At 39.9% G+C, this 27,830-nt stretch overlaps 2 protein-coding genes across 3 annotated transcripts; one reads left to right on the forward strand and one right to left on the reverse strand.

The window, feature by feature from the left end:
* Positions 1–541: 541 nt before the first annotated feature.
* Positions 542–14,713, reverse strand: LOC110214192 (uncharacterized). Its single transcript, XM_020994973.2, has 5 exons — positions 14,612–14,713; positions 13,308–13,474; positions 7,990–8,116; positions 6,844–6,963; positions 542–5,605 (listed from the first exon to the last, which is right to left on the reverse strand). Exons 2-5 carry the CDS (start codon positions 13,320–13,322, stop codon positions 4,188–4,190), a joined length of 1,680 nt encoding a protein of 559 aa, XP_020850632.1. The 5' UTR covers positions 13,323–13,474; positions 14,612–14,713; the 3' UTR covers positions 542–4,187.
* Positions 14,714–14,900: 187 nt separating this feature from the next.
* LOC110214199 (mitochondrial inner membrane protease subunit 2) lies at positions 14,901–19,339 on the forward strand. 2 transcript variants are annotated; one of them, XM_020994985.2, is made up of 2 exons: positions 14,901–15,003; positions 15,933–19,339. In XM_020994985.2, the coding sequence occupies exon 2, from the start codon at positions 15,952–15,954 to the stop codon at positions 16,477–16,479; it is 528 nt and encodes a 175-aa protein (XP_020850644.1). In that variant the 5' UTR covers positions 14,901–15,003; positions 15,933–15,951; the 3' UTR covers positions 16,480–19,339. The 2 variants fall into 2 exon arrangements, with proteins under 2 accessions (XP_020850644.1, XP_078009921.1); XM_078153795.1 differs by having other exon boundaries at positions 15,937–19,339.
* The last annotated feature ends 8,491 nt before the right edge of the window (positions 19,340–27,830 follow it).

Genomic DNA, 27,830 nt, shown 5'->3' on the forward strand with positions numbered 1-27,830 from the left:
AGGTTTACCACTGTTACACGAGTATCCCATATCCTACTTCCTTACCTTTGTACAGGCTGCTCCATACCTGGAATTCACTTGTTCACCTCCAAAGGCCTAAGAATCTTTAGTCAGTTTAGTCAGTAAGCATTTATTTAGCACTTCCTATAGGCCAGGCACTTGGGCCTGGGGATACAAAAAAAAAGTCAAAAACAGTTTCTGCCCTCAAGAAGCCCACATTCTAACAGGGGAGAAACCACTGTAAATCACTTAATTATATGTGTAGTTGTTTTCAGTCGGGTCTGACTCTTTGTGACCACATTTGAGGTTTTCTTGGCAAAAATACTAGTTTGCCATTTCCTTTTCCAGCACATTTTCCAGAGGAAACTGAGGCAAACAGGGGTAAGTACCTTGTCCAGGGTCACACAGTTAGTATGTGTCTGAGGTCAGATTTGAACTCAGAAAAATGAGTCTTCCTGACTCCAGGCTCAGAACTCTATCCACTTCACCACCTAGTTTACCCATACAAGAGACATAGAATAAATAGAAAGTAATCTCAGAGTAAGAGTCAATAAACATTTATTAAGTGCCTACTATGCTAAGTGCTGGGGATGCAAAGAAAGGTATAAAACAGTCCCTGCCTTCAAGGAGTTCACAATCTAATGAGGGAAGACAACATATAAAAAGAAGATGAAAAGGAGAAGGGCTATGATAAAGTACTGCAGTCATGGTGGGAAATGATCCATGCAAGTGTTAGTTACAGAACTGGTTTCATTTTGCCAAGTGATGAATTTCTGGAGATCACAAAGTCCAGAAGAGCAACTGGGTGGGAAATGACCAGGTGAATGCCCTGAAAGCCCTCCTTAAATAGTGGAGGACCTGGGAGGAGGTCTTCAGTGGATACTGTCTGCCCTCACCAACTAGAAGGAAGGTGGGAGGGATCTCAGGGGTAGGTGGTAGTACCAAAGAGGGGTAAGCTTCAGAGTTATTTTCATTTTGAAAAAGAATGAGTTTCTGGAGATCATGAAGTCCAGGAGAGCAGCCAAGTGGTAAAAAAAATCTTAGGGGAAAGTCTCCTGAAGGTGGGATTTGAGCTAAGTCTTAAGGAAACCAGTAAAACCAAGAGATGGAGGTAAGGAAGGGGAGAATCCCAGGCATGATGAACTAGGACCAGAGATGGAGTGGGGGCTGGGGGAGAACAGCAAATGGAGAGTAAGTATAAGATTAATAGAAAGGTAGGAAGGGACCAGGTTATGAAGAACTTTAAGTGTTAAACAGAGGAGTTTGTATTTGATTTTGGAGGCAATAAGCAGCTGCTGGAGTTTACTGAGTAGTGGGATGACATGGCCAGATCTACACTTTAGGAAGATGACTTTGGTAGATGAGTGGAAGATGGAGAGAGATGAGGCAAGGAAACCAGTTAGAAGGCCATTGCAATACACTACTTGATATGATTAAGGCCTGAACTAGGGTGACTGTGTGAGTGAACAGAAGGGTAATGCATGAGAGATGTAAAGATAGAAATGACAAGATCAGGTAGTGCGCTGGATATGTGAGGTAACAGGAGTCAGAGATGACACCAAGTCAGGTGATTGTGAAGATGGCAGTACCCTTGACAATAATAGGGAAGTTCAGAAGAGGGGAGGGTTTGGAGGTAAAGAAAATGAGTTCTCTTTAAAACATGTTGATTTTGAGATGTCTCCTAAAACATCCTGAAATGTTCAAAAGGTGACTGGTACCCAGGAGACTGGGATTGGATTTTATATATATGGGAATCATCTGCACAGAAATGAGAATTGAACCCATGAGAGAAGGCGGCCCAGGACAGAGCTTTGGGAGACCCTCATAGACAATGGGCATGATATGCATAAACAACCAGCAAAGGAAGCCTGACTGAAGAGAGCTCAAACAGGTAGGAGAGATATCTAGGAGACGATGGTGTGAAATGCTACAGAAAGTTCAAGAAGGCAGAAGACTGAGAAAAGGCCACTAGACATATATAATACTGCAGAAAAAAACACTGCAACTGAAGTCAGAGAACCCGAGTTCAAATCCTGCCTATCGTATGCTACTGGTATGGCTTCAGTTAAATCATTCCACCTTTTGCTGTATCAGTTTGTGAGGGGGTTTGGACCAGATAACCTTTAAATTCCCCTTCATTTGTATGACTATGATTCTGATACTCCATCTCACTGAATCTGTTTCCTAATCTATAAAATGGGGATGCATCTTCTGCACAAGTCATCCCCATGTCTTGAAGGCACTCATTACTTATGATCACCTCTCAGACTTCAAGAGTTGAGGCACCTACTCCCTGAAAATGCTTCATCGTCCATCTCCTGTTATTAATGTCCCTCTCTCAAATTAGCTTGTATTTATAGATGTATCCCCTCTCTAAGGCCATTTTCTCATACACAAAAGAAGAGCAATTAGACTTATCACTAAGCCCCTTCCATCTCTCACATTCAATTGACTCTGACTTTTCTTGGTATATCTAACTACTCCTTTCTTACTACCCCTCCAAATGTCGGCTCACCGAAATTTCAGCCTTGGGCCCTCTATTCTCCACCCTCTAAATTCACTTATTCAAGGCCCACTCATAGGATTTCAATTAATACCAGAGGGAAAATGCTTATTGAATACGGAGAAATTTGACTTATATCTCCAGCCCTAACTCCTCACACTCTCTCCAGCATAGAATACTCAAAGGCCCAAAGAATATTTACCATTTGGATATGGCCCAACACATGAGATTTCAGATGCTCTCCAATACATAAGTCATTCCAACTCTGCCCATCACCAGTAATAACACTAACATCTTTAGTCAGAGAGAATAAAAGATTCTTCTGGATTAAGCCTATAGGGACAAAGTCAGGTTATTTTTATGCAATCCATGCCATTTTCTGAAGGACAGCAAGCTTTTAATTAATAAGGGGAATTCTTTGACTGTGATCCCTGACTATAAGTTCCATGGGGGCAGGGACTGCTTTCTTTTTATTAATTGTATCCCCAGCATTTAGCACAGTGCCTGGAACACAGTAGATGCTTAATAAGTGTTTACTGGATATTAGTTACTGGAACTCTCACATTGTGGTTATGAAAGAAGCTATTACTGAAAGCTTTCAGCACAACCATCATTTTAATCATTTAATAAATAAGCACTATTCTTTATTGCCTGTCCAGACAGTGGAAGGCTAGATGCTATGTCAATAGAATTAAGAAAAACTTAATCAGTACTCTCAAAAAGCTTACAAAGGTCTGTGACTCTAAATACATTCTCTGAGATCCACAAAGTTCCCAAAACTCAACATATTCATGAATTAACTGTTACCAGTTCTCTTATGTTAATGAAAATACCTGGAGGAAAAAAGGCTTTCTCACATTCATATAGTCTCTCTCTCTCTCTCTCTCTAGTATCAAAGTTCTGATATTATATAAATATGAAGTACTCATTAAAAGCTTGCCCACAATTATTACTTTTGTTTTATTTCTCCCTAGTTTGAATTATTGGATATTCATTAAAGGCTACGCTCCTCTTATGAGCTTTCCTATCCTCCTGTTTAAGCAGTTTTGCCTCTGGTGTGAACACTGATCTCAATTAAGGACTGAAAGGTAACTGAATGTTTTTCATATTTACAACATTTAGATGGATTTTTAATATGTTTTCTGCAATGTTTGATAAAGAAAATGTCTTCTCTCTACTAGAGATTATTTGATCTAGCACAAGGACTGAATAGCAACTGATGTATTTTTCACATTCACAAAATTTCTCTCCTGAATGAATTATCTGATGCACCTAAAACTAGTGTAATGTTAAGTAAAGGCTTTCCCATATTCATTATATTAAAAAATAAACAAACAAAAACAACTGGCCAATATGATGTCTATGATATTCAAGGAGTGGATTTTTGTTGAAGACTATTCCACATTTATTACACTTATAAGACTTTTTTTTCAATATGTCCTCTGCTGCCAAATAAAATCTGTAAACTAATTGAAGACTATCACACATTAATTTCACTTAAATTGTTTCTTGTCTATGTGACTTCACTAATATTTACGAGCTCTTACTCAAGGAGGAAAGAGAAGGAAATAAACATTTATACAGCACCTTCTCTATGCCAGGCACTGTGCTAAGTGCTTTCAAATATTATTTCATTTGATCCTCACATAAAGGCTCTCTCATATTCATTATACTTATTGAGTTTTCAACCAGAATGAATTTTTTCATGTCGAATAAGATATGAATTTTGACTGAAGGCTTTCCCACACTTATTACATTCATAAGGTTTCTCTCCAGCATGAATCCTCTGATGTTTTAAGAAATCTGAACTTCGACTAAAAGCTTTCTGACACTCATTACATTCATATGGCTTCTCCCCAGTATGAGTTCTCTGATGCTGGATTAGGTGAGAACTCCGACTAAAGGTCTTCCCACACTCATTACATACATATGGTTTTTCCCCAGTATGAATTCTCAGATGTTCCTTAAGGACTGACCGTCTACTGAAAGCTTTTCCACATTCATTACATTCATATGGTTTTTCTCCAGTGTGAGCTCTCTGATGACGAATGAGGAGAGAATGGCGACTGAAGGCTTTCTTACATTCACTACATTCATAGGGTTTTTCTCCACTATGAATTATCATGTGCTGACTAAAACCTTTGATGTAGCTGAAGGCTTTCCCACATTCACTACATTTAAAAGGTTTTTCCCCAGTATGAATTTTCTTATGTTCAGTAAGATGTGAGCTTTGACTGAAAGCTTTGCCACATTCCTTACATTCATAGGGTTTCTCACCAGTATGAACTCTCTGGTGCTGAATAAAACTTGAGGACTGAGTGAAGGCTTTCCCACAGTCATTACATTTGTAAGGTTTCACTCCAATGTGCACTCTCTCATGTCGAATGCAGTATGATTTCCGACGGAAAGCTTTCCCACATTTGTTACAAACATGAGGTTTCTCTCCAGTATGAACTATCTCATGTAGAATAAGATCCGAGTTCTCACTGAAGGCTTTCCCACATTCATTACATTCAAAAGGTTTCTTTCCAGTATGCATCTTCTGATGTCGTGTAAGATGTGAGCCATGACTGAAGGCTCTACCACACAGATTACATTCATAAGGTTTCTCTCCATTATGAATTCTCTGATGTTTTCTTACATCTGAGCTTCGACTAAAGGCTTTCCCACAGTCATCACATTCATAGGGCTTTTCTCCAGTATGAATTCTCTGATGCTGAATAAGGGCTGAATGACGTACAAAATTCTGACCACAAGTATCACACTTGTAGCTTCTTTCTTTTTTATGAATTCTTTGATTTGTAACATCGTTTGAGCTACAGCTGACCAGTCTACCAAATTCATTAAGTTCCTGGCCTTTCTCTCCTTCAGTTGTTTTCTGTTGTAAGACAAGCATTTGTTTGGAAATGGATTTACTATGTTTCTTTCCCCTGACGTTTCTAATCTGCTCCTCTAAACTGCTTTCCTTTACATAGTCTTCTCCAACGTCCAAGACCTGGGAAGTATCCCTTGGGTACTTCACTGATGCATTTTTATATATTTTTCTCCCTTTAGCAACTTCCTGTCTTAGAGACAACTTTTCCTTGGATTTTTTCTTATAACCTGAAACAAAGCAAAAGTGCAAATATTGTGTCTTGTTCTTTTGAGGAGAAAGTAAACTCCTATAGAATAGAAATACTGAATTCACACGAATGGAATAATAAGATGGCAACATTGGTGGCAGAAATGTCTGGGAGAGACAGGATAACCTGTCAAATAAATGGGTTGTTTCACCAGTGATGCCAAAAAAATCTGAATAAGAGATAGGATGAGACAGATATGGAATAAATGAACCTGAAGGTCACAGGTGGACAAAGAATGAAAATAATGGAGAGTGGCAAGGTAGAAGAGATGAGATTTAAGGGAATTTGAGAAAAGAAGTCTGTGGGTCAAGGAGGATGGGGGCTGACAGCATAGATTGGAATACCTGAAATTGGGAGATAACTGGGAGTAAGAACTGTATTTGGCCAAAAAACAACTCAAAAATGGGGAAAGGGAAGGAGTTCCCCTGTTTCTGCAGGTACAACATATGAATGATTATTAGCAGCCAGCAAAAGTCATAGCCAATCCAGAAAAGCAAAAGACCTGAGTGGTTGCTAAAGCAGCTGAGAAATGATCAATGAGCATTGTTTCTCATTGCTCCAGGGCAAATCACCAGGAGGAGACACCCCTCCTCCGCCCCCACACACACACTCCAATGGTGAAGGTGGTTTTCATAAAGGCATAAGCAGAACTGAAGATGCTCACTGGTGCACAATAGCAGAGGAGGAACAACTTCCTAAATGTGAAGCGGATATACCCTCCACAACTAAATCCTCACTCCCGAAGACAGAATCAGCTCAGTTGATAAAAACCAACAGTATTTGAGATGGACAGTCATTACAACAGGAAAGCTTTGTGAATTCTGAATTCTCCACCCACAATAGTTTGGAAATCCCATTTCTTTTTACCTGATGTATGAGTTTGTGTTCCTTTTCTAAGGTTTGCCCTGACGGTTTTGAAACCAAAAAGAGACATCCTATCTACGTGTCCCCCTGGACACTGAGGAATTCTTGGGAGGTTGTGTATTAGGTTTAACTTTGCTAATAGAGCTGTGAAGTGGTGTGAGTCAGAATGAGTAAGAAGGCAACCAGGAATGGTGTTTGGTGCCCAACTATGCTAATCAGGCTCCAGTCTGAAAGTCTGCCTCTGAGGTTTCTGAACCATTAAAGAGAAATCCTCCCCTGACGTTTCAAATTGTACACCTTACTACAAAACATGTGCTCTTATTTCTGTCTTTTGCCAAGTTCTTCCCAACTCACCTCTGTAAGCTCCCTTCCTACTTGAGAGCTCCCTTTCCTCAGGCTTCTCAATGTCCAGGACCCAGGATTCTTCCCCTCGTTCCAGCTGAGAGATAACATCAGGCTTGGAGCCTAGAAATCCTTTTCATGAGAAAGAAAATGGAATGTGGTCAATTAAAGTTCATGCTAGGAAATCAGTTGTCTCTTAGAGGTGTCTCCAGTGTCCTAAGTCAGCATGCAGTGGATGGGAAGAGTTAAAAAGAGCCCCAGATACACCACAGAGATCCAAGACAGGAGTAAAGGTTCTATATGTACAAAAACATTTGCAGCAACTCTTTTGTTCCACTAAAGAACTGTAAACAAACTTATTTCCATAGTTGAGAATGGTTGAACAAATAATGAAATGTGAATGTAATGAAACATTATTGCACATTGAAGAAATGGCAAAAAGTTTCAAAGAAACTGAGGATGACTTGCAGGAGCTGATGCAGAGTGAAGTGAGAAGAACCAGAAGAACAATTTATACAATGACTACAATACTATAAAGGAAAACAATTTTAAAGGACTTGAGAACTCTGATCGATGAAATGACCAATCATGATTCCAGATATCAGATGCTGAATCATGCTTCCCATCACTTGGCAGAGATGTGAAAAATCGGAAGTACAGAATGAGATGTACATTTTCATATACAAGCAACGTGTGAATTTCTTTTGCTTGATTTATTTGTTACAAGGAAAAGTTTTAATGGGGGAGAGGAGAATGAGGGTAGAGTAGAGGAGTAGTGATAGTGATGGAAAAAGAAAAATGCATCAATGAAACATTTAAAAAATACACAGAAGAGAACAGAAGTTCACAATGGGACACAAACAAGCAGGGCAGTGTTGACACTACCATGTTAAATTTAACATATACTTTAGTAAAGACTGATGGTTTCATATACAATCCTCTTTTTCTGTTCTTTGTTTATGGAAATGTTCATGGTTTTTTATGTTGGTCAAGTTCATGATAATAAAAAAGAAAAAAAAAAACCACAAGGTCAAAAAGATGACCCAGCTAATAGGATAGGAAAGTGTGGCAAGATCCAGTAATCCCTGATGGGGGTTCCTGACTGTGTTCCTAGAAGGAAGATAGTTCAGGAGGTATTACCAACTAGCTCTTTCTTACCCAGTGAGATAAAGTTTCCATAATTCTCCAGCATCACGTCCCTGTACAGGTCTCGCTGAGCAGGTTCAAGAAGACCCCATTCGTCACGTGTGAGATACACAGCCACATCTTCAAAGGTTGCCACCTCCTAAAACAACACATTACTGCTGCTTCAGAGAGAGACTCAGCATGGAAGCGAGGTGTAATGGAAAGAGCACTAGGATTTGGAGTCAGAGGGCCCAGGGCTGCTGCCTATAACTTGGTGTGCCTTTGGACAAGTCACTTCCCCTCAGTGGCCTCGGTTTCCTAGATGATTGCAGAGATCTGTTCCCTCTTTAAATCCATAATTCTAGTAGGAATGATTGAATACAGTACCTATTTGTAGAAGATGTTCATTACTTAACTTCTAACAAAAAGAGGTGGCTGAAAATACACATTAAATGACTAGATAAATCTACAACTATCAAGGGATCTGTCACCATTATTAATATTTATTAATAATTAGCCAGCAGTTTTACTTAACTGCTTTTTCTCCTCCTGCCCCCCTTCATTTTCATTCTTTGTTACAAAGGATGGCTCTCTGGAGAGGTGAGGGAGAAGAGGTATATGTGTAAATGTAGGTGATATAAAAACAAAAGATAAAAATAAAATTTTTAAAACTAATTAGGAGGACTGTTTATCTTCAACCATCTCCTTGCAAGCATAGACTACTGTTTTCTGATGATCCTGAGTCACAATGAGTGAATGGGCAGCTAGGGCAAAGAAAACAAGCTTTCCAGGATATAGAGAAGGGAGGACAGCTGGTTGTTCTACACTTAGGCACCAATGATATCACTGACCAGTGGTCAGGAAGTCCTTGTGAATAAAGTGATTGCTAAGCAGGAGAATGAAGGCCAGGACCCCAAGAATGGTATTGTCTGTTGCATGTGATTTAGCCCAGAGACACGCAGAGCTCTGGGATGGAGGAAAGTTCAATAATCATCAGGAGTGGAGGGTCTAGGTCTGCAAGCTATTTCCCAAAGGAAATCCCTGGGCTGCTGGCATAAAAACCCAAGATGGTTACATGGTTTTTAACCTAAAAATCAAAGGAGAGCTCTTAAGTACAGAGGCACAGGCTGATCTTTGTAGAAGGTAGAGGGGCCTCCAACGTTCTGTTGAGAAGAAATATGGAGGAAAATATGAGAACGATAAGAAGTTACACTATGTACCAGAGTACCAAATGATATTTGGGTACAAAACATTTTGCATGCAGTGCCTAATTTGATCTACAGGACAGCTCGGAGACATAACAAGTACAGGTATGATTAATAACATTTTACAGATCTTCAGAGTGGGAAGGCAATTCTGTGACTTGCCTAAATGCATACAACACAAACACCTTCAAAGAATCAGAGAACCACAGAGCAAAGCAAGACTTCAGAATTCATCTGATCAAATCTTGAGCTGAACCAGAATCCTCGTTATGGCTTTACTAGAAGACCTCAAGTTAGAGGGGACCCACTACCTCCTAGTCAGCCCACTCCACTTTTCAACAGATCTGATTGTTAGGTAAATTTTCCTTACACACAGCTAAAATCTGCTTCTGTGCAACTTCCACTGATTATTTTTGCATTAAAATAATCAACTTTGGAATCAAGATGTTTGTGTTTCAACTGACTAAAATGCACTTCCTAAAACATGGCACCTAAAATTGAATCTATTATGCCTAGGTGGGCCCGTTGGTGCCCAACAAAACAGGTCTATTCTTTCTTCCACATACTGGGCCCTGAAGTACTTTAAGATAATTATTATTTTCTCTACGTAACTTTTCTTCATGCTTAATATTCCAGTTCCTTAAATCAGTTCTCATAAGGTATCAGCTTGTGGCTTAGACTGTGATGTCCAGAACTGAACACAATATTCCAGGTACAGTCTGACCAAGGCAGAGTACAAGGCCCTATTCCTGGACACTAAGCTTTCCTTAATGTAGTCAGAAATTAGATTGATGTTCTTGGATTCTGTATCACACTGCTGACTCACATTGATTTTGAAGCCCACTGAAACTCCGAGACTTGCTGACTAGCCACCTTGAATTGTGAAGTTGATTCTTTAAACCCAAGCATAAAGCTTGGAATGTATTGCTATTCAATTTCATGTTGATTTGTTCAAAGTCCCAGCTCATCAAGATCTTTTTGAACCCTGATGCCAGTCAGTATGTGAGCTAATCCTCCAGCTTTATGTCATTTGCAGATTTTAGAGGCACACAATCTACAGTGTTCTATCTAAGTCATTGATACACAGCAAGGGGCTGGACACAGATCCCAGAAGCACTCCCTTCCGAGCTGGCATTGAACTGCTAATCAGACTACTCTACATTTGAATCCTGCCTCAGACACTTAGGAGGCAAGTGATCAGACTCAGTTTCCTAATCTGTACAGTCACACTTGATGACCTCTATGATCCCTTCCTGCTCTAAATCCATGATCCTATGGGTCATTCAATCAGACCCATATCTACCTCATCCTACAATGTTCTGGCCCATTTCTCTCCATCTTTTCAACAAGAGTATAAGAAACTTATCAAATGTTTTGCAAAGATGTAAGTAAACTATGTCTATAGCATTTCCCCAATCTAACAAATTAGCATTTCTGAAGGGAAAAGACTCCAAATAGCTAGGATTTAGCATTTATATCATGTTATAAAGTTTGCAAAACACTCTACAAATTATCTAATCTGATCCTCACAACAACTTGAGAGATAGGTGTTATTGTTATGTCCACTTTACAGAAGAGGAAACTGAGGTACAAAGAGCTTAAGTGACTTTTCCCAGGGTCACACAGATATTAAGTGGGGGTAATATTCAAACTCAGATCTTCCTGACTCAGGGTTATATCCACTGTGCCACTCCGCTGCCAAATCCAGAGCTCTTTCCATAATACCCTGAAGCTTACCTGGAATCCACCCACCTCACTGCCAGATAGATTAATTTCTTCTCATTACCCAATTGGTTTTTATTTTTACTTCAACTATTAAACAGCATTTCTCCAGTGATTGGTTGTTTAGTGATCATGTAAGCTGACCAAACATCAGAATCTGTTCAATTCCACCTTTTAAGAGAGACATTAACAAATTCAAATGAGTCCATGGGAAGGATCTGATCAGGATGGTGACAGGTCTGTTAACATATAAATTATATTTGCAGTTAAGAGACCTGAGTATATTTAGTTTGGAGAAGAGAAGAATTAGGAGGGATGGACTAGATATCTTTGGAAGGCAAAATTCGAACCAGTAAGTGGAAATTACAGTGAGACAAATGCCAGCTTTCCATAAGAAAAAAAAAATTCTTATCAATACAGCAGTCCAAAAATGGAAGTGGCTCTAGGAGTCAGTGGGTAGCCTATCACTGGAGATATTATAGCCAAGGTTAAGTAATCATTTATCAAGAATGTAGTAGGTGGCAGCTAGGTGGCGCAGTGGATAGAGCACCAGCCCTGAAGTCAGGAGGACCTGAGTTCAAATCCGACCTCAGACCCAACACTTGACACTTACTAGCTGTGTGACCTTGGGCAAGTCACTCAACCCTAATTGCCTTAAAAAAAAAAAAAGACTGTAGTAGAAAATATTCCTATGAGAGGGTGGCCTAGATGACCTCTAAGTCTTTTTTGCCACTTTAAATTTTATAATGTGAATGTTTCTCTACAAGAAGATTCAAATACAGTTTAGGCAAACATTTAACAATTAAGTCATATGATTTGCATGTGAGATTTAGTTTGAGGAGAATAATTCATCAGATACAGAGATTACACATTACAGACTGATGAAAATAAGGAAGAAGGGAAAACAGTTGTAGAATTGTATACAGAGAAAAGAATAATCATTCAGTGTAAATATTTCACTAAAAGAAAAGTATTCAATAGCATCTCTGTGGGCAGAAATTCCATACATGAATAATAAAAATGGAATAATTGGGAAACTAGCAAAGACCATCTTATATACAAAATGAGACTATGCTAGAAATATTAAATGTGATTGAAGAAGTAAAAAGCCAGTGAGGCATTTACGTTATCAGCACAGCAGGAAGGAACACCTCATCGGGGGAAGGTATTGAGGAAAGTTTTCTGAATAAGCCAAAACCTTTTGATCGTGCAGTTTTAGAATCATAAAGGAGTTGCTCAGCAGTCAACTGGTAGGGAAGGGATTTTTGCCGCTACTGACCAAGATTCCAACAATTTGGAGTTTAATACAAAGACAGGAGTGGGAAAAGACAGTAGACCAGGGGATGATAATTAGCCCCTACTTCAAAGCAGTGCTGTGAAGATACAATGAGATAATACCTATAAAGCCCTGTATAACCCTTAAGTTACCTATTCAGTCCTGTCTCTGTTACTAATTCCTGAGCAGTTTTGAATATGTCATCTCTCTAGGTTGCAGCTTTCTCATTTGTAAATAATTTGGCTTTTTTTGTTTTGTTTTTTTGTTGTGTTTTGGTTTTTTGGCTAGGCAATGGGGTTAAGTGACTTGCCTAGGGTCACACAGCCAGTAAGTGTCAAGTGTCTCAGGTCATATTTGAACTCAGGCCCTCCTGCATCCAAGGCCCAAGCTCTATCCACTGCCATCATCTAGCTGCCCCCTTTTTTGTTTTTTGTTTTGTTCTCGTTTTTTTTTTTCATTTGTAAATAATTTGGAAGTGGAACTAGATGCCCTCTAAGGCCCTGTCTAGTTCTACAATACTAGAAATCTAAACCAAAAGAAAATCCATCTTTGTTACTGACTTCTAGGAAATGGCTATAAAACAAAGTTTATCCAGGAGTTAAGAAAAACAAGTAATTCATATTATTAAAAGCCCTCCAAAATATGTGTCAGCAAATAAAATGCTCAGATAGCATTTTGAGTTTTATTTCCATCATAGTAAGAGAGTCTTCCTTAAGTCACTTGCCAATTGCTCAAGTTTTCTTTTTGTTTTTGATTAGTGTTATCACTAATCTGGAAAATTTTGAAAGATTAGAGATGGGATTGAAAGCTGAAAGGAGGAAAATACTGTCTTAATTTTCAAAAAAGGGAAAATAACTGGATTCTGAGATCTATAAATTCATTAGTTTAACATTAAACACTGGCAGAACTCTAAGATTATTAAACTAATGACTTACAAAAACTTGAATAAGGGGTGATCACTAATGTTATCATAGGTTTACTAAAAAATCAGAATGAGATATCTTGTAGTTTAGTGAACTATATGTTAATAAAGGTATCCAGGTGAAAGCTAGATGTCTGAGTTGTCAGGATTTTATAGAGGGCCTGGAGTAGAAGACCTCACAATTTAAAAATATTCTGAGGGAGCTTAGACACAAAGGGGTGAGTACCATGTTGAACATCATGGAAGTGGAGCAGACCCTTCTGATGCTGAAGTCCAAGAGGTGTTCCAGATGAAGGGAAGCCAATGGCAGGTAGAGAAGGCACTGACTTCTGAGCTGCCTCCACAGATCTTGTCACACTGTGAAGACTCCCGTCTTTATGCACAGATGGGGACCTGAGGATGATTAAAATCACAGTAAGTTGAAAATAGGTTAGGAAAGACATTATCATTCAGTCAAAGCTTCAGAGTAGAGAATTATCTGCAAGGGTTAAAGAAGGACAGGCATTTCCTTCTGGAATGCAGAAAATAGCACGGAAAGGTAGATGCTGACCAACAATTAAGGAAATTAGCCACAGTAGCCTCTGAAATGAATTTTCTTCTTTATATGTGTCAAGAAGCTTTGTTTTTTAATCATTATAGATATAAATGATTCCCACCTTTCCTATAATTGTCACTTTTCCTAGTGAAGACAGTCCTTATACTATATAAATGTAGGTGTGTATGATTGTAAATGATCTGTTCCCTCTTGTATATGATAATAGGCAATCGAGTCCAATCTATCCTTGATACCTCCTGGACTAACTGTCCTTGACAAGGATCTCATCATGCTGTTGCTCTAATAAAAACTGTTCATCAAAGGTGCTTAGTCTAGCTTTCAAAGCCTTTCTGAAATTCATTCATTTATCCACCAAGCATTTATTAATACACCATGCTAGAGGCAAATGACTAAGGAAGGAAAGGAAGAGAGGGAGAGAGGGAAGATGGAAAGGAGGGAAGGAGGAAAGAAGGGAGAGGAGGAGAGAAGGAGGAAAGAAGGGAGAGAGGAAGGAAAGAAGGGAGAGAGGAAGGAAAGAAGGGAGGGAGGAAGGAAGGCAGGCAGTAAGACAGGGAGGGAGGGAGGGTCCCCAACAGCCAGAAGCTTACATTCTTCTAGAGTTCTAGCTCTACCCAAACCGGATTGTGAACAGTTCCTCTTTTAAGCTCTCTCCGTTTCTGAAACCCCATCCCAATCATCATGAAAGCCAAGCTCTGACAAGAGCTCCTCCAGGCCACACCTCCCTGCATCACTCTGGCCTCACTAGGCCTTTGGTCTGCACCTCTCTCAAGCACTTTTCATGAAGTGAGCTTTAGCCTGGCGGGTTCTAAGCTTCTGACAATGACATCGACAATATTGACACTGACAGTCTCAATGGCCCTCCGACCCCCTCATCTCGCAAATGGAGAAACTGAGGCCTAAGGAGGGGGAGGGACTGACCCCTACACCATACGGGGAGTCAGTCATTCAGCAGGGAGCCCTAGCCCAGAATTCACCTAAATGCCCCAGCTGAGGAGGAAGAGGCTTAGAGCCTTAGGGAAAGAGAGGCGGGGCCAGGAGAAGGGGCGGGGCTGTCCGACCACGCCCCCACAGGAAGTCGTGTCCTGTAAGCGCCGGGAGTTGGACGGGCAGAGGGACTCCCGTCCTCCTCGGCCCGCACGGAGCAAGATCCCGCATGCGGAGCCTAGGCCGTTTTGGGGCCAGAGACCCCTCCGGCTTCACACAGCAACCCGACTCCTCCGACCGGGCCTCAGGCAGGAAGTGTTCCCCCTCTTCCGCCCCGCCCCCGTCGCACTTCCGGCGACGCTCTGGGATGCAGGGAGGACTCGGCCCCTCGGTAACCCGTCTAGCGGTCTGAAGGGCACTGGGAGCGAACCGACCTCACAAAGTAGGAAAATTAAGTGGGAGTGGGGGGACCAGGGCGACTGAGGGAACTGGAGAGAGGAGGGGGAGGGGGAGGAGAGGAGAGACAAGAGAGGAGTGGAGAGAGAAGAAGGAAGAGAGGAGAGAGAAGAAGGAAGAGAGGAAAGAGAAAAGGGGGAGAGGAAAGAGAAAGGGAAGAGAGGAGAGGAAAGAAACAGGGGAGAGAGAAAAAGAGGAGAGAGAAAGACCGGAAAGAAGAGAAAGGATAAGAAAGAAGGGGGAGAGAAGAGAGAAAATGGGGAGGGAGAGGGAGAAAAAAAGAGGGAGAAGAAAGGAGGGATGGAGGAAAACTAGGGAAAGGGAAGGGAGAATGGGAGAGAAAGAGGGAGGGGAGAAAACGGGGAGGGAAGGGAGAAGCATAAGAGGGGAAGGGGAAGAGAGGCATCAAGAATGAGAATCTACTGGAAAAAAAACCTGCCTCTGAAGCCCCTCTGCCCAAATTTCTTGGCTTGCCTTAATGATCACTTCACCATTCAAAAACTGGAGGACCCAAGGAAGAAAACGTATTCTGGACCTTATTCTGACCAAAAGAGAAAATAGTTTGCTGGGGTAGACATGGTGGGAACTTCAGGGAGGCAGTGACAATTCCATCTTAGAATTTATGAGAGAAGACAAATTGGAACATACTCTGATGGATGCTCTAGATTAGAGAAAGCAGAAAACAAAGGGTTTCAGAGAAAGGATAGGTAGGATTCCCTGAACTAAAATTCTACCAAGTCACCCCCAGGAGCAATGAAAAGCTCTCAAGAATGAAATTCTGAAGACACAAAGAAAAAAACGATTCTGATAAACAGGAAGTGGGAAAGGTGTGAAAGCTCATCCCCACCCCACCCCCAAGACTGAACTATATTCTGGGAAAGGGCACCAAAATAACCACTTCTCCTTCTTTCCAAGGAAGATCAGGAGGACGAGTATGATGCCGGCACAAGGTTTTGGGCGAAGATATATGAAGGCCTTTTTGAAAGGTTTCTTTGTTGCTGTGCCTGTAACAGTAACTTTCTTAGATCAAGTGGCCTGTGTAGCGAGAGTGGAAGGAGCTTCGATGCAGCCTTCTTTGAATCCTGGGGGAAGCCATTCATCTGATGTGGTGCTTTTGAACCACTGGAAAGTTAGGAATTATGAAGTGCAGCGTGGTGATATTGTGTCATTGGTATCTCCCAAAAACCCAGAGCAGAAGATCATCAAAAGAGTGATTGCTCTTGAAGGAGACATTATCAAAACAATGGGGCATAAGAATAGGTATGTGAAAGTCCCACGTGGCCACATGTGGGTGGAAGGCGATCATCATGGACACAGCTTTGACAGTAACGCTTTTGGGCCAGTTTCCCTGGGACTTCTTCATGCCCATGCCACCCATATTCTGTGGCCTCCCAAACGCTGGCAGCGTTTGGAATCCATTCTCCCACCAGAGCGTGCACCAGTTCAGATTGAAGAGAAGTGACCTCCTTTGCATCTGCATGGCCTCTTTGATTTAGGAAGACAATATTTAAAAAATGGAAGGCAGGGAAAAGTGGCCTTAAAACTTAAAAGGCATATGCATTGGTTGAGGCTGCAAAAGGAGTATTCCTATATCCTATGGTTTCACATTGAAGAAAAAGATTTCTTTTCAGATGAAACAACTGAATGGTATACAGTATTTTGTCTGGAGTACTTGTACTCCAGAATAAATGTCCTGACAGTACAGTACCAAAAAAGAAATTTACAATGTGGTTGTTTCATTGGCCTTTCCCTGTGTCATGGTAGGATTGAATTGTTGGTATACTTGTTTCTTAATCTGTCGATTGTTGATTTTTTAAAATTTGGGTTTCAGCTTATGAAAGATTCTGAATTAATGTTAAGCTTAATGAAAACATGTTCATCTAGTAAGTAATTCATGCGTGATTCAGCTTGAATATGAAGAAATAGTGACACAGATGCAATGTGCTTTTAACTGTCAGCATTCATTCATTAAAAAATGAATAGTGAACTTTGACAAATAATGATTCACTTTTTTAAAAGGTAAAAAGGAGGTCAGTCCTAAAAAGACATGTTAATGGACAGGGAACTCTCCAGCAAAAATAATTTTTAAAATCTAGAGTGCTGTGTTGGAAGGGGGAAAGATATATTTGCAAATAAAGGTGGTATTTACAAAAAGGTATTTAAATGAGATTTTAAAAAAATAAAGAAATATGCACAAGAAGGAAGCAATGGGCAATGGAGCATGAATACAAAAGCTTGGTATGTTGTATGAGTAGATTCAGTAGTAATAAAACTTAGAATGGTCTGAAGGTCAAGTCAGAGACACTGGCAGTGTCTAAGACTTTATCCTTCACTGCAACTTCTGTGGTGACAGGAACAAGCCAAAACTGTGCAGAAGCAGGGACATAGGGTCTTAGGATAACCTGGATAGACATGATTATCTGCAATCCAGAATCAGCTAAATAAACTAAGATGATTCCTGCTTTTGTCCCTGCTGGAAGAGGGGGATGGGGACATGTGTAGTGTTTTCTCTCTCCATAGTCTTTTATACCTGGAAGGAAGGGAAAGCCTTTTCCTTCTTCCCATTTCTGTATATGCCTTGAGTGTCAGTGCTTGGAGACTGAAGATCCAGGTGGGAAATGGACCCAAAGGAAGAGATAGCAATGACTGTCATCACTTTATCAGAGGAGAATAGATATATTTTCTTTTTAGTTTTTATTCTATGTACATTAAAGATGAAATGACGTACCAGATCTAAAACTATTATAAAGCAGCAGTCATCAAAACTACTTGGTACTGGCTAAGAAATAGAGTGGTAGATCAGTGGAACAGGTTAGGTACATGACACAGTAGACAATGACTATACTAATCAACTGTTTGATAAACCCAAAGATTCCAACTTCTGTTTGATAAACCCAAAGATTCCACCTTCTGGGATAAGAACTCACTGTCTGACAAAAACTGCTGGGAAAACTGGAAAATAGTATGGCAGAAACTAGGCATAGACCAACATCTTACACCCTATGCCAAAATAAAGTCAAAATTGGCACATGATTTAGATATAAAGGCTGATAATGTAAGCAGACTAGGAGAGCAAGGAATAGTTTACCTGTCAGATCTATGGAGAAGAAGAATTTATGACCAAACAAGAGACAGAGAACATGATGAAATGCAAAACGGATGATTTTGATTATATTAAATTGAAAAGTTTTTGCACAAAGTCAATGCAAACAAGATTAGAAGGGAAGCAGAAATATGGAGCCAATTTTTATAGTCTCTGAAAAAGGTCTCATTTCTAAAATATATAGAGAACTGAGTCAAATTTATAGGAATATAAGTCATTCCCCAGTTGATAAGTGGTCAAAGGATATGAACAGGCAGTTTTCAGAGGAAAAAATTAAAGCTATCTATAGTCATATGAAAAAATGTTCTAAATTACTATTGATTAGAGAAATGCAAATTAAAACAACTCTGAGGTACCACATCACACCTATCAGATTGGGTAACATGACAAAATAGGAAAATGACAAATGTTGGAGAAGATGTGGGAAAATTGGAACACTAATGCATTGTTAGTGGAGTTGTGAACTGATCCAACCATTCTGGAGAGCAATTTGGAACTATGCCCAAAGGGCTATAAAATTGTGCATACCCTTTGACCCAGCAATAGCACTTCTAGGATTGTATCCCAAAGAAATCATACAAATGGGAAAAGGACCCACATGTACAAAAATATTTATAGTAGCTCTTTTTGTGATGGCCAAGAATTGCAAATGAAGGGTATGCCCGTCAATTGGGGAATGGCTGAACAAATTGTGGTATATGAATGTAACGGGATACTATTGTTCCATAAGAAATGATGAGCAGGCAGACTTCAGAAAAACCTGGAAAGACTTGTATGGTTTGATGCTGAGTGAAGTGAGCAGAACCAGGAGAACAGTAACAGCAACATTGTGCGATGACCAACTTTGATAGACTTAGCTCTTCTCAGCAATGCAATGATCTAAGACAATTCCAAAAGACTCATGATAGAAAATGCTATCCACATCCAGAGAAAGAACTGTGGAGTCTGAATGCAGATTGAAGCATACTATTTTCTCTTTTTTTTTTGTCATGGTTTTTCCCTTTTGTTCTGATTTTTTCACAACATGACTAACATGGAGATATGTTTAATATGATTGTACATGTATAGCCCATATCAGATTGCATGCCATCTTGGGGGAAGGGAAGGGAAGGGAAGGGAAGGGAGAAGGAAAATTTAGAACTCAAAATCTAATGTTGAATGTTGAAAATGAAAAATAAATTAATTTAATTTAAAAAAATAAAGATGAAATGAACTCCTATTTTGTGTCTAAATCTATGGGTGCCAAAGGAAGATAACTGACAGTAAACTACTTAAAAGGTTGGGAGGCTGGAACCAAAAGGTAATAATGCCCATATTTTAATATTTTTTCAGGATTTTATCTCCTAGCCTATGACCTGAGAACAAGGAGAAAAATACTTTATAACTACAAGTACTACTGTGGTGGTTGGAAAAGTGACTCAGGCTTCCTGGCTTCCTGGGGTTTTGAATACCCTCTCATATCCAGAAGGGAAACTGCAGTCTGTTAAAGGGTACCTAGCCCTAAGTCGGAGTATGGATTGGTTTCTCCTTAGGACACATAGCGCCCTGGAAGGTTGAAAGGATCATTAAGACATATAATCTTTTTTTTTTTTGGCAATTGGGGTTAAATGACTTGCCCAGGGTCACACAGCTAGTAAGTGTCAAGTGTTTGGTCTGAGGCTGGATTTCAACTTAGGTCCTCCTGACTTCAGCGCTGGTGCTCTATCCACTGTGCCGCCTAGCTGCCCCTAAGACATATAATCTTAATACTTGCTTTGATGGCCATGTTTGGATAGGTGTCTTAAGAAATCTTCTTTGTTCAGACAATTATTCAAAGGTCCCCAGGCTGTTATGGCATCGAGCATCTGAAGGATAAAGCAGTCTGTGAGGAAATCATTGGTCTTCTGACCTGACCATCAGGATTAAGGCGTTGCCTCCATGAGAAACTAGGGAGGCATGTGGAGCTGAATCATACTTTCATTATGTATCCTTGATAATTATGTACCTATCCCCTTTGATGATTTTGGTAAAGGTACAATCAGCAGTATTGTAGTCAGAGACCCATTCATGCTGAATCCTGAATCTGAAGCTCCTCAAAACTAATTCAGGACATTTAGGAAATTGTAAGGACTACCAATTGAGATGACATCATGAAAAAGAAGCCCAGCTCTCCCACATAAATTCCATCAAATAGCTAAAAAAAAAAAAAACCAAACACATACTGATGATAAAAAACCTGAAGGAAAAAAAACAACCAAGTAAGCTTTCTAGTCGAGAAATGCACTAAAAGAAAGCCAGAGCAGGGTAGAAGAAGCAAGCTAGGAAAGCTGTAAAAGTGAATGCAGAAGCAATAAAAGTGGGAAGAAGCTCCTGCTAGGGAAATCGGTACAAACTCCAGGGCATGCTTTGTAAAGCTCTGGAGATCTTCATTCCAGCTCATACTCACACTGACAAGTCAGAATGCCTTTATATCTTCCCCTTACAATTCCAGGGGCAGGGTGATTCTTCTCTAATGCAATCATTTCAAGCCTCCAGTCCATTATGTTCTCTCCACTATTAACCACCAATAATTAAAGCCCCAGTTTCATTTAACCAATTAACATTAATTAACTTTTACAAAAGGGATTTACTGAGAAGACACAGGAGGAATAGAAGTACAAACATTTCCCCCGGCCTACCCCAGGCCCTGGACGCTCCACTAAGTTCACTTCCAAATACTGCCCAGCTGCTGGTTGAGTGTCTCTTTGAGCTATCCCTGAGCTGGGCTAAGCAGGATTTTGCCCCTGTCTCCCCTATTCTCAGCTTCTGGTTAGCCCCAACATGGCTTCCAGCTCCCTGAGTTCTGGAGCTTGTTATTCTATCCTTTCAAAATTCACTAAGTGACAGCCTTGTCCGATACTTCAGCTGAGGGCAGGAAAGAACAAATATAACAAGGTAAAGAACAGAAGCCATATTTGTGGCCATGCATGCATGCAACCATTCTGACAGGGCTAATCACAAATTAATGTTACTCAGCCTTACTTAACTGGGCCCTCACTGCTGCTAGGCGATCTTTCTATACCTCCCTTATCAACTCATTATCCCACTCCCCATAGCAGCTCTTCCAAACCTTTTCAACCTCCAAAACTTCTATGGCTCTCCCTCACCCCCATCCCTCAGCTGAGAACCTTGCCTTATATTTTACAGGTGGAAAAAATGAGGCTCTTTACTGTGAACTCCCTCTTTTCTCTTCATCTCAAATGCCTTCTGCCACTCTCTCCTCCTTCACCCCTGTCTCACATGAAGTGGCCTTGCTCCTTACCAAGGCTAACCCCTCTACCTGCATTAGTGATTCCATTCTATTCCATCTCCTCTGAGAAATTCCTCCCTCTATCATCCCCATTATTATTTGTCTTCAATCTCTCCCTATTGGTTTTCTCTGTTGCCTACAAACATGATCATGTCTCCCTCATCCTCAAAAAAACCCTTTATTTCAGCCTTTCAACCCCACTAACTTACCAGAGTATATCTCCTGCTTTTTGTGGCTAAGCACCTTGAAAAGGCTGTCTACAGGAGGTGCCTCCACTTTCTCTCCTCTCACTCTCTTAAGCACTTATCTGGCTTCTGACCTCATTATTCCATGGAAATGGCTCTCTACAAAATTACTAATGATCTCTTAATTGACAAATCCTATGGCCTTTTCTCAATCCTATTCTTCTTGATCTCTTTGCAACCTTTGCTACTGTTGACCACTCTCTTCTTGATACTCTCCTCTCTAGGTTTTTCAGACGCCATTCTTTCCTAGCGTTCCTTCAATCTAACCACAGGATCCTCTTCCACATCTTACTCTCTAACCGTAGGTGTCCCACAGGGTTCTGTCCTGGGCCCACCTCTTTTCTCTCTCTACACTAATTCACTTGGTGATCCCATCAGGTCCCATGGATTTCTCTATGCTGATGATTTTCAAATCTACCTATTCTGCCCCAACATCTCTGCTGACCTCCAATCTCTCATCTCCAACTGCTTTTCAGACATCTCAAACCAGATGTCCAATAGACATCTTAAACTCAACATGTCCAAAACTGAATTCCTTATCTTTCCTCCTAAATCCTGACCCACTTTCTAACTTCCTTACTACTGTCAAGGAAAACGCCATCCTCTCAGTCCCTCAAACTTGCAACTTAGGTGTCATCCTTGACACCTCTCTGTCTCTTACCATCTGCATCCAATCTCTTGTCAAGGCCTGTCAACCTCAGCTTTGCAGCTTCTCTTGAGTGTGCCCCCTTCCCTCCTCTGATACTGCCACCACCCTGTTGCAAGACCTCATCACCTTGGACTACTGCAGTAGCCTATTGGTCGGTTAGACTGCCACAAGTGTCTCCCTTCTGCAATCTATCTTCTGTTCGCCCACCAAAGTGGTTTTCCTAAGGCCCAGGTCTGACCATGCCACCCCCTACTCAATAAACGCCAGGGTCAAACACGAAATCCTGTTTGGAGTTCAAAGCCCTTTATAACTAGCTTCCTCCTACCTTTCCAGTCTTCTTACACCTTACTCCCCACCATACATTTTTCAATCTGGTGACACTGGTCTCCTTGCTACTCCCTGGAAAGAAAAAAAAACCATGTTATCTCTGGGCTCCAAGTATTTTCTCTTGCTGTCTGGAATACCTGGAATGCTCTCCTATCTCATCCTCACCCATTGGCTTCCCTGGCTTCCTTCAAGTACCAAACTGAAGTCCTGTCAGGAAGCTTTTTCTAACCCCTCTTAGTTCTTATGCCTTCCCTCTTCTAATTATTTCCTACTCAGCCTGTACATTACATATATATATATACGTGTATATATATATACGTGTATATATATATATATATATATATATATACATGTATATATATATATATATATATATATATATATATATTTGCTTTTTGTCTCCCCCGTTAGATTGTAAGCTCCTTGAGGACAGAAACTATCTTTTAATTCTTTTTGTATCCCCACTGCTTAGCACACTAGGTGGCAATTAGTAGGCACTAAATAAACATTTATTAGCCCAGAAAACCAAGTGTCATTTATCAGATACCATCTTCTCCCAAAATCTGCCTTTCTTTTCTAAATCCCTTACTTATAAACAGTAGTAGTGACAGAAATAGCATCTATATTGCTGCTTTCTTCAATGCTTCATATTCATTAGCAATTTTTCCTAAATTTCTTTTAGTTGTATAATTTGTTCCCATATGAACCAGTAGAATAAGATAATGGTCACCAGGTTCAACAGGTCTTGGGAGTTTCTGTGTCATATCCTGGATACATGCACTAGAAAAACAGTCTGTACTGAACGTTAGGTAGACAATATCTACCATTATCCCTCAGTAGGGATTCATCAACTATCAGAATTTGTTTCTTCTTTCTCTGATCATTAAACAGATGACCACTCACATGGTGGCATATGTAGGGCCACAATATTGTTCCTTGAAACAAGAGCTCCGGGCAAGTAGGTGGCGCAGTGGTTAAGCTCCGGCCTTGGAGTCAGGAAGACCTGAGTTCAAATCCAGCCTCAGACACTTGATACTTACTAGCTGTGTGACCCTGGGCAAGTCATTTAACCCTGGTTGCTCACCAAAAAAGAAAAAAATAATACTGTGAATTGCTTTGTTCATTCGGAGCAGATAGGTGGCGCAGTGGATAGAGCACCAGCCCTGGAGTCAGAACCTGAGTTCAAATCCAGTCTCAGACCAGATACTTGACACTTAGTAGCTGTGTGCCCCTGGGCAAGTCACTTAACCCCAATCCCCCCCCCCAAAAAAAGAATGCTCCTTCACTGCTGGTATAATGTTCTGGAACTGTTCTGGAAATAATTCAGAATTATGAAAGAAAAGTTACTCAATTGTTTATGCCCTTTGAAAATAAAGATCACATTACTAAGAATGTAATCCGAGAAGATTATCAACAAGAAAAGATGTTTGTATAGAAATCGCAGAATCATATAATTTTAAGAACTGGAAAGGATCTCAGAAGTCATTTAAGCCAACCCATACTCAGAAGGAATTCCTACTGTAACAATCACTTATCTAGTCTCTGCTTGAAGACTTCCAATTATCAGTGTCCTTAAAATGTGACAGCCAGAACTTAAATATGGTACTCCACATGTGGTATGGAGGGACCATCACTTCTTTATTCCTGAATGTTATGCCTTCTAATGCAGTCCAAGATTTCATTAACTTTTTCATATTGTGGACTCATATTGTGTTTATAGCTCACTAAGACCTCTACACCTTTTTCAGACAAAGTCCTGTCACACTGTCTCCATCCTGTACTTGCAAAAGTGTTTAATAAAAATGTAAGACTTTATATTTATTCCTATTGAATTTTATGTTATTAAATTCAACCCAGTGTTCTGGCCAATTGAGATATTTTTGGATCCTTACTCTACCTTCTGATGTTTTGTTTGATCTACAGTTTAATGTATGTACCATGGTATACCTGGTGGCATAGCAGGGAGAACACTGGGCAGAGCACTGGGCCTGGTATCAGGATAGACCTGAAGTCAAATCTGGCCTCCGATGCTCACTAGCTAAATGACCCTAGGCAGTTCACTTCACCTATCTCAGTTTCCTCACTGTAAAATGGGGATACTAATAGTACTACTTCCAAGGGTTGTTGTGAGAATTAAATGAGATATTAGTAAAGAGCTTAGCATAGTGCCTGACACATAGTAAATGGTACATAAATGACAGCTATTCTTATTATTATCTATGCCTTTATCTAAGTCATTGATTAAAAACAGCAAAGGGCCAATCACAGATCTTTGCCAAGTTGACGCTGTAGCATTAATGATTCTCTTTGAGTCAGGCCATTCAACCAGCTCAGAATCCATCTAATTGTATTGTCATCTGGTCCATATCCCTCCTTATTCTCCAAGAGAATATGGGATACTTTACCAAGTGCTTCGTTAAAATCCAGGAGAATTATATCTACTGCATTCCCCTGATCTACCAGACCTAATTCTATATACCCTTAACATACTAGAACATACTCCAGCACTTAAAGTGATACTATCTTTCCCAATAGGTAGTCATTTATTCCAAATTTCCTCATCATCATTAATAGCACCAACTATCCTTTAAATTTATGGAGAACAAAAGGTTTCCATGGCCAACTTTTTTTTTTTTTGTGAGGGAAACTGGGGGTTAAGTGACTTGCCCAGAGTCACACAGCTAGTGAGTGTTGTGTCTGAGGCTGGATTTAAACTCAGGTCCTCCTGACTCCAGGGCCAGTGCTCTATCCACTGCACCACCTAGCTGCCCCACCAAGTTCTTTAAGGACAAAATTAAGATTGTTCGGACCAATTAATATTTTTGCATGTAAAGCAGGATTGATGTGATCAAACAATATTTATTAAAACACCAACTGTGTGGTGAAGTTCACTGTTCTTGATGCTGAAGGAGGTGCAAAGTTAGGTAAGATGGTTCATGCCTTCATGGAGCTCACAATTTACTAACATTCCTTCTATATATGTTAAGGATTCTCTGATTGGGGAACCTTACATGACTGAAAAAACTCTCATAACAAATTTGCACAGCAATCCCTCTAATCCTTCAACCAACAAGCCTGATTCCTCAGAGTTTGAAGAGCTCTCTACTGGCTTAGGTCATCCATTGGCCCAGAAGTGGGATCAGCAGGACCAATGCTGCGCAATCCCACACAGAACAAGGGAAGAGTCAATATCCAGAAGTGCCAAGATAATCTTGCCAGTGGCCAATCAGATAGAATACCACGAGAGTAACAGGCAAGGATGCTTCTTATGTAACATAGTAGTGCTGGTGTACTTCCCTTGGGCAAGGATGACACTCAGTTATTGAATGAATATAAAATGTAACATCTGCATACGACCTTCACCAAAGCTGTTTATTGTGACAAAGTGCTGAGTTGTAAGTTTGTGGGGTATTGAACTTCATGGAAAAAAAGGACTCACTGAAAGTGTGCTATTTGTGTTACCTCTTATTGGAGGGAGGCATTTAGGGGTAGTGTACTCACATTAAAACACTAATATTGACTCATATTGACTTAAAACCACCAGAACCTTTTCAGAAAAAAAAAGTTATCTACTCACATCTATCTTTCAGTTGGGAAATTATTTTTGAACCCACTTTAGACTATGTGTGTGTGTATGTGTAGTTAAGAGGTAGACCTGTAATTTCATCAATATCATCTCTTCGTCTGGAAACTCCCAACCACTACATCTGATCTATAACAATTAAAAAAATACACCTAGGGAACTGAAGAGAACTAGTCACACTGTTATGTGACAGGCAAGACTCAAAACTAGGTCTCCCTTACTCCAAAGCCAATCCTCTGCCCACTATACCACACTACTTCTCAAGACTTCATATTTATCTCTACTGAATTTAATCTTAGTAGTCTAAGCCCAATGTCCTAAAAAACACATTGACTACAACTACGGAATTAAAGACAATAGCAACAAATTCATGTTTTATACACAATAAAGATCTAAAAGGGTCACTAAAATAAGGACAATTTGGTAACTATTATGTCAAATTCAATATACACATCTTTTGGGGGTAGGGATAGCAAACAGCAATTTTACAAACATGTACAAACATTTATGATTTATCTTGTATGATTGTTTTAATTTTCCTATTTTTTTAAAAATATCTGCATATACTAGAATACACATGCCAGTAGAATTTTTTAAATTAGTTGTAAAAAAATAAAATGAAAAGTTCTCCCTTCCCAATAATCATTACATATACAAATTGACTAGCCAAGAATTGATTTCCTCACAATTCAAAATTATTTCTGCACACATTTTTGCACCTTTTCCTCCTTCTCTGAATATAGCTAGCAGGGCATAGTTCAAGGTCAAAAGGCACTATAGGCTACTAACTTTTTGTGTATAATTCCAAATTTCTTTCCAGAATGGCTATACAAATTCTCAGATCCACTAACAGTACATCAATATGTCTGTTATCCCACAACACCTCCAACATTTTATCATTTTCCTACTGACAGGTATGAGGTGTAATCTTGGAATTGCTTTAATTTGCATTATTCTGGTTAGTAGTGATTTGGAGCCCCCTTTCCTTCCATATGGCTATAAATAGCCTATAGGCTAGCTATAGATATAAATAGGTTTCTTCCTTTGGGTACTATCCATTCATCTCCTTCAACTACCTGCCAGATAGGGAATGGTTCTTTTTCTTATAAATTTTTTTTTGGGGGGGGCTAGGCAATGGAGTTAAATGACTTGCCCAGGGTCACACAGCTAGTGTTGTGTGTCTGAATCTGGATTTGAACTCAGATCCTCCTGAATCCAGGGCTGCTGCTGTATCCACTGCGCCCCCTAGCTGCCCCTTTTTCTTATAAATTTGAATCAGTTCCTTATAGACCTTTGGAAATTTTATCAGAAACTTTCTGCAAAGATTTTTCCATTGTTTCTTTTCTCATCTTAGCTTTATTGGATTTATTTGTACAAAACCTTTTTAATTTTACATAATCAAAATTGTCTATTTTCCATTTTATCTTCTATGATCGTCTGTGTTTCTTATTTGGTCATGAACTTTTCTCCTATCCATAGATCTGATGGGTAATTTTTGTAGTGGCAAAACAGGAAACTAAGAGAACTGAGGAATGGCTAAGCATTGGTTTACGAATGTGACACAATGCCATTATGCTGTAAGAAATGAGGAAACGGATGATTTTAAAAAGACACAGATTTTCATGAATTGGTGCAGAA

Source organism: Phascolarctos cinereus, unplaced genomic scaffold (assembly GCF_003287225.1).
Source record: "Phascolarctos cinereus isolate Bilbo 61053 unplaced genomic scaffold, phaCin_HiC Scaffold_4;HRSCAF=312, whole genome shotgun sequence".
In the NCBI taxonomy this organism is placed as follows: domain Eukaryota; kingdom Metazoa; phylum Chordata; class Mammalia; order Diprotodontia; family Phascolarctidae; genus Phascolarctos; species Phascolarctos cinereus.